The sequence below is a fragment of the Pteropus vampyrus genome, unplaced genomic scaffold (genome assembly GCF_000151845.1).
Source record: "Pteropus vampyrus isolate Shadow unplaced genomic scaffold, Pvam_2.0 Scaffold94, whole genome shotgun sequence".
NCBI classification, from domain to species: Eukaryota; Metazoa; Chordata; class Mammalia; order Chiroptera; family Pteropodidae; genus Pteropus; species Pteropus vampyrus.
Window position 1 is genome coordinate 2,154,599 of NW_011888875.1, and position 7,212 is coordinate 2,161,810.

Sequence of the window (7,212 nt, forward strand, 5' to 3'; positions counted from 1 at the left end):
TTTAAGTTGCCGATGTCCTGTTACTTTGTCAAGCAGGAGAGGATAGCTCCTGGGTCACAGGGAGAACTTACGAGTTTGTTTCACAGAAGGAATACGTGTCTTGGAGAAAGTTGCGACCAGCTGCTGGTGCCCCAAAGTCCGGTCGCACAAAATGTTGTCTGGAGAAACACAGACTTTCCCCTCGGTTCCCTGAAACACCCCTTCCCTTATTCCCTAGCCTCATAAACGCTCCCCTGCTTTTGCTTTTCGAGGAGGATGGGCTTGAGAAATCGTGCTCTCCCGTCCTCTCACTTTGGCCAAATCGAATACGCCTTTCTCTCTCTCCGAGCCCCTGTGGTTCAGTGTTCGGATTTAGCTGCCCATCGGATGCTCAGGCCTGAATTTTGAGAGGTGATTCAGCAACAGAAGCCCGTTCCCTGTGCGGATGAGCACTGTGACTCCCTGTGGCCCCCCTCTCCCCATGCCACGGGCTAATCGTGGTCACCTGCCTCGCCCTCTAGGGGGTCACATGTTCTCAGGTAAATGGCAGTGGGCCAGGTACCTGGATATTTGGGTTGCTTTCTCGCCTTTATCACCCTAGTAATTAGTCATGTGGCTTTGAAGGAGACTCACATATGCCACGAGTTGAATTCAGGTATCCAGGTATCTTTGTTTTACCTTCACATCTTCCTGCCGTTGCTGAGACTGAGAACTGCACACGCTGGACCCGTTCTGGCGAGGTGCGATTCTTATCCCCTACAGCTTTGTAATCCAGGATGAGTAACCCACCTCCTTATGTTTCAGTTTTCTCATCTGTCAAATGGATTTAATAATAGTACCCATCTCGTAAGGTTGTTAAGTGAATTAAACTGACAGTGTCCAGCACACCGTTAGCATCCAATAAATAATTTCATTATCATTACTAGATGTTATCTCGCATGCTTGGCGAAGGATTAAAAGTAATAGCATATGTAAGAGTGCACTATTTATTAACTTAAATGTTATTAGCAAAAGAGAGGTTAAAATAAGGAAAGATTTAAAGGTTATTAGGGGATATCTATGTAACTTGGTTATTGTGGATATCGGAAGGAATATATGGTGTAATGATATACTATTAACACTTGGATGAAAAATGGAAGCTAGAGAGTTACCTAGTTAGAAAACGAAGTTCCCTCGAGGTGTTTTGTTATCACCAGTTGAGACGACCACCTCTCTCTGCGTCTCCTTCTGGAGCCCTAAGGCTTTAAACATATTTAGCTGATTTGTTCCACCTACGTAGCCTGTTTATTTTTTTCTTCAAAGTTATTTGTCTAACCGGGCATAATGGTTCGGAATCATCTGTTCCTGTGGTTGTTTAGCGTCTGTCAGCACTTTCACTATGAAATTATATTTTCAGTGGCTTCTAATCTTTCTGCAGAAGTTTAATGCGTGCTGTGTCTTGGCACGCCCAGCTTCAGCTCTGAAGCAATTAAAAATAAATAAAATTGGGTCAGTATTTCAGAGAATTTGTACCTGCTTATTGAAAAGAATACTGTTTTTATTCTTAACTTATATTTCTTTTGGGATTAAAATCCAAGTCATCAAATATGTACCAAGGTGTAATTAATATAATTATCATTTCTTCAAATGTCAGACTCCAATGGCTTACTTCGAGATTTATAAAATGATTATTAGACAAACTTTCATCCAGAAGAACCATCAGTTATGTATTAATTCTGTGTTTACAGATCCTAGGATTAAAGGATTTAAATACATCAGGCAGTAGAGCTAGTTCTGACTGCATTTTATGAATTTACTGTCATTCACATATGTTCTTATATTTGCCTGATTATTATTACTAATGATATTCCCCTGGTAATTTAAAATAATGTCTAGACTTAAAAATTAGGTGTTACATTAATTTAGATCATTTCTAATGATTAATTTCATGAGATTAAGCAAACACATAGTTTTAAAGTACTATAAAATATCTGTGACTTTGTTTTAATATGTGATTTAGAATGTGATTTCCTAGCCTTGGTAATATTCTTATTTTTGGTCCAGATAACTCTTTGTTGTGAGGGGCTATCGTGGGCCTTATAGGATATTCGCAGAATCCCTTGTCTTTATTCACAAGACGCCAGTCGTGATAAACAAATGTCTCCAGATGTTGGCAAATTCCTCACTGGGTATAAAATCACCCCTGGTTAAGCATCTCTGCTTTAGAATATTTATTTTCTATTAAAACTTACTTACAATACTGTCACATTCAAGTGTTTAACTTCTTCCAATAAAATTAGTTATAGTGGAGGTATAAGAACACAGCAGGTTGAAGGTTTTATTGGGTTAAAAAAAATGAGAAAATGAGACTTGAACTTCTGATAGTGCCTTGCTTTTGTAATGTGTTAGAAAAAGCTAGATTATTGAGCAAGTTAGTTTGGGGAAATAAATGCTATTATTTGATATATTAGCTTTGATATATTAACATTACGTTTAGAAAGTTACTGTTTCCATGATTCAATGCCCATGTTTGTAGCACTAATTCACCAAAGCAAAGTGATCCTCTTAGTTGAATGCGTTTTCATCTCAATAGTTATGTGAGGGTCATTTATGATATTGGCTTTCTAGAGGAGGACAAGGATGGGTGCAGACAACTTTCGTTCTGAAAACATTTGTAATCTGGAAGAGAGGGGAAGTAATATGCTGCTTCCTGAGATGGACGTTATAAGATGTGCAAATAAACTACTCCGGGCAGAGTGGTTTTAACCAGAAGCTAATGGAGCTTGAATGCTGAGGCTGCTCAGTGCAGAGGCTCCTTCCAAAGCCTACTTTTCAATTTGTAAATTTGTGTCCTTGTTCTTAGAGAACCCCCTCCCCCAAATTATGTAAGTTTAAGACTCCTCAAGACATGGATCTGTCCCTGATCACGGGGTTTCCAAGGCTGGAGAGAAAATGAGCCTTTGGTTAGAGATGAGCACATTAGAGAGGAGGATCCTTGAAGGATGGATGCCCACAGGTTGTCTTTCATGGCCTGTGTGGCTTTGGATATTCTGTCTATTCATCTGCTCCAAAAAGGTAGACTGAGCTCTGCCAAGACTGTCTGCTTCCCAGCCATTCGTATTCCTCTGCACACGTGGAGAACTCGCAGAGGGGCGGGGAACATCCTCTGTCTTGTGATTTGAAATGTGGTTTGGACTATGGCACAGAAGGTTGAAGAGAGGATTTTGAAACAATCAGAATAGTGAAATAATAGTAAGCACTGCTGCTGGATGTCTGGTTAAAAGGGACAGATGCCTGTGCCAAAGGTAAATCACGAGGGAAGAACAGAGAGGGTGTGAGAGCACAAGATTTGGTGGGGAAGCGAAGGAGAAAGGGTGGGGGGAGAATGTTGAATTGACGGGTGGAAAAGAGAGGGAGGAAGCAATGAGAGGTTCATGGGCATGTCACGTGGGCAAAGACACGTGACAAGAGGCCCGCGGGGTAAACCAGAGGACGTCTGGGTGTCTTGTCATACCCACTGGAAACCTCCGGCAGCGTCTGCTTCATATCTAGAGGTTGGCTGACCTCAGGAAGAATTTCCCTCATTTTACCAAACCCACCCCTCTTTGGTACGACTTTCAGAATGTACACACTTGGCCTTGAGCTGTTGCGGCTGCTTAAATTAAAAACTCACCAATTTTTTTTTTCTTTGTGTGTGTGTGTGTGTGTCTGTGATTATTTTTTTTAGCTCTAAGAGATCCTCGGTTTTACTCCTGCCCCATCTACAAGAAGCCAGTCCGAACAGACCTAAACTACATCGCCACCATGGACCTCAGGACGGCCCAGGCGCCCGTACACTGGGTGCTCCGTGGGGTCGCTCTTCTCTGTGACGTCAAGTAACACAGGGCGCGTCCCTCACCCAATACTTAGGAAAATGCAGGAGCCAGATGGTCATAACCTTTATTCTTCTGTGAGCAGTGTGTAAAGCAGGTTGGTCATGTTTAATGAGTGCATGGCTTTCCCCTGCTCCTTAGTTGGATGCCTGATTACACTTTACCTGTTTCATCATTAACGACCAATCACCGTGTCTGTTGAAAAGTTACTTGGTCATTTAAAAGTAAAATTTACAACTTCCTAATGAAGCATGGCCCTCGAATCCACAGTGATACATTTTCTTTTTTTTTGGCTCTAACGACTGATGAAGTTAAGCAGACGTTATTTCCCTTGAAGGGATTTTTCTTCTGTTAATGTGCTTCTGGTGACAGCCCAGTTCTCTAAGGCAACATGGCAAGTTTGTGCTGATTTTGCTTTTATTGCCTTTTTGCATTTAGGTCAGGTTAAGAGATTTATGTTCATGGCTTAAGCAGCCAATTAAAAAGACCTTTTAAAAAATGGAAGGAAATAGAAGAATGGGATAAGAATGTGAATGGACAAATAGACAATTCATGTCATCCTGCAGAATAAACACATAGAATAATGTTCAACCCCACTGATAATTAATAATGATACTAATTGATATAGGAAAAAATATTAAAGCTAAAAGTAAATTATGGTGAGGTCCTCATAAATGTGATACACTCAGGATTCCTACGGCAATGTAAATGACCCATCGTTTTTGTACAATAATTAAATAAGAGCCATAAAAAGGTTCATATGCTTGATCTTTATTTTCTATCCTACAAATCTGTACCAAGGAAACCATGTGAAAAGCTGGAAAAAAAATGTATTTAGTAACAGGAAGATAAAGGAAAAGTCTCCAGTGTTCATCACTAAGGCTAAATATGAGACTTAAGGAAATCAGAGAATACTAGGCAATATCAAGAATTTTATAATATGGGAACGATAAGCACATACTATTGATTGAAAGATATAGTTAACAAAATACCGAGTACTGATTCTAACTGTAAAATGATAATATGGAAGAATCAAAACAGGCCTGACAACATGGTAAAGGTTTCAGTTGACTGAAAATGTAACGATCGGAAGAAAATTTAGGGGAAAGGTGAAAGTCTTAGATGGTGCCTGGGGACTACACAGGGACTGTAATTAATTAAGAAAATACTATCTGAGGCATTTTCATATATATTTTTTTAGATTCTAGCTATAAAGTGTCACCTGTTTCATCTAAAACCTGTTGACTGGAAAATTTGGTCAGTGTTAAACATTTGTGTTACAAATGTTTGGTTAACTTTAGGTCTGCGTAACTTGTTCCTGGTGACAAAAGGTTTCCTAGGGAGGGAGAGTTAGTTATAAGGAGACAGGTGTGGGTCCCTCTCACTAGGCTTTGCTCTGTAACAAGTATCATTTTATGCTAATTATGGTACGAGTTAGGCCTGGGTGGTACGTGTGACTCCTGCCCATCTTGCGTGATGCTGTTCTTATTTGAGCTGCTGCTTTTGGTTTGAATTAATGTCAGTTGACTTGTGTGGACTGTGGTAAGACAATCATTTTATTTTGAAGAACATGTAATAAAAAATACAGAAATGATGCGAATCAATAAAAAGTTGCTAACGAATGTCCGAATTGTGATTAGTATTTATTAGAAAAGTGGTCAGTGCCATTGAGTATCCAGGATTAATAAGCTTTCAAACTCGATTTTATATCAAACAACTTAGAAATGGATAATGCATATAATTTTGTGATATATCCCTGACGATAGATATGGATGAGTTTTGCAGACCCAAAGTAGAAAAGGACACCGTGAGAACAGCTAGAAAGTTTTAGGAGCTGTTCAACAAGTAATGTCTGTGAAGCAGCGAGGCCCCTTTCAGCTTCCCCTCCACCTCTTGCCTCCAGCCTCCGCCCACGGAAGGCCGTCCTGAATTCCATTGAATTGGAGGGCAGGTGAGGACCATTGGTTGAATCTTCCAGCGGATGGAGACAGTTGCTAATGATGGTTTTGGATGTAGAGAAAACCACAACGCAGGTCTCGGTACCATTGCAGAGTGGTAGCACAATCTTTTTCATGTAAATATTGACTCGTTAAAAACGTATTTATTTTGCGCCTTGTGTGTGTCAGACACTCTGGTGCACTGGTGGAATGATGGTGGAAAAAAACCGTCACAGCCCCTGATTTCGTGGAGTGCACATAAGAGGAGCAGGTGTAGAAAATAACCAATTATTCAAATATGTAATTTTATAGAATCTCAACTATGTTTGTATGACATCATATGTGTGAGGTACATAGAAAAATATATAAAGATTGTGCATTAAGTGCTATGAAGGAAAATACTGGATGCTCTGAATGAGAGGAATGGGACACCACAGCGTTTTGGGTTTGTTGCAGATGAGCAGGCAGAAGCCACACTAGAGCAATCACACGTATTGATTGATTAATTAATTAATTAATTATTTGGGGAGGACAGACTGCAGGGTTATTATATTTGGACTTTTTAAAATAATTTTTTATTTTTCAGTGACAGTTGACCTACAATATTTTCGTTTCAGGTGTACAACATAGTGATTAGACACTTATATAACTTAAGAAGTGATCGCCTCGATGAATCTAGTGCCCGTCTGACACCATACAAAGCTGTTATAATATTATTGACTGTATTCTCTTATGCTATACTTTATATCCCCATGACTATTTTGTAACTACCAATTTGTACTTCCTAATTTCTTCCCCACCTTCACTCATCACCTCAATCCCCCTCCCATTTGGCAAACATCAAAGTGTTCTATGCATCTATGAGTTTGTTTCTGTTTTGTTTGTATGGAAAAACCACCGGAAGCGGCTGGGGTGGCCGCAAATTGGGTGGGGCGGAGCCTCAGGGAATCACGTGGGCGGGGCGAGCAGTGTCAGCCAGGGCGATGGAGGCTCAAATACGGCGCCCACGTATGTCCGCACGCTGCGTAGGGGGAGGGCTCCACAGAGGAACAACGGACTCTGCTAGCAGTTCTGTCTGGAAGAAAGCTGCCCTTCCAGCCCTCGCTCTGAAGCCAGACAATTCAGTTCTTCCTCGTGTGTCCCTGGCATCTTTCAAGCAGCTGCCCCAGTGCAGACACTCAGAGCCAGCGAGTCCGGCAGTGGTAAGTCCACACGAGCCCTTTGATAGGGACTCCAGCCACCCCCTCATCTCACTCAGCCACAATCTCTGCTGGTTTTCACAGCCAGAAGTTGTAGGGACTTCTCTCCCTGGTACTGGAACCCTAGGCTGGGGAGCCTGGTGTGGGGCTGGGACCACTGGCTGCTCAGAGGGCACCTCCACAGCCGAGAGGTCCCTCCTGATTTTTAACTACCATCCATGGGTGTGCTACCAGCCTGTTCTGCGT

The 7,212-nt window shown here is 41.3% G+C and overlaps 1 protein-coding gene across 1 annotated transcript in view; it reads left to right on the forward strand.

Moving 5' to 3' along the window:
* DNAH5 (dynein axonemal heavy chain 5) overlaps positions 1-4,988 on the forward strand; it is a 223,620-nt gene extending 218,632 nt beyond the window's left edge. Inside the window, exon 77 of the mRNA XM_023532947.1 lies at positions 3,686-4,988. Coding sequence (XP_023388715.1) covers positions 3,686-3,837 — 152 coding nt within the window. The 3' untranslated portion in view covers positions 3,838-4,988. The remainder of the gene's footprint in view (positions 1-3,685) is intronic.
* Positions 4,989-7,212: the final 2,224 nt, after the last annotated feature.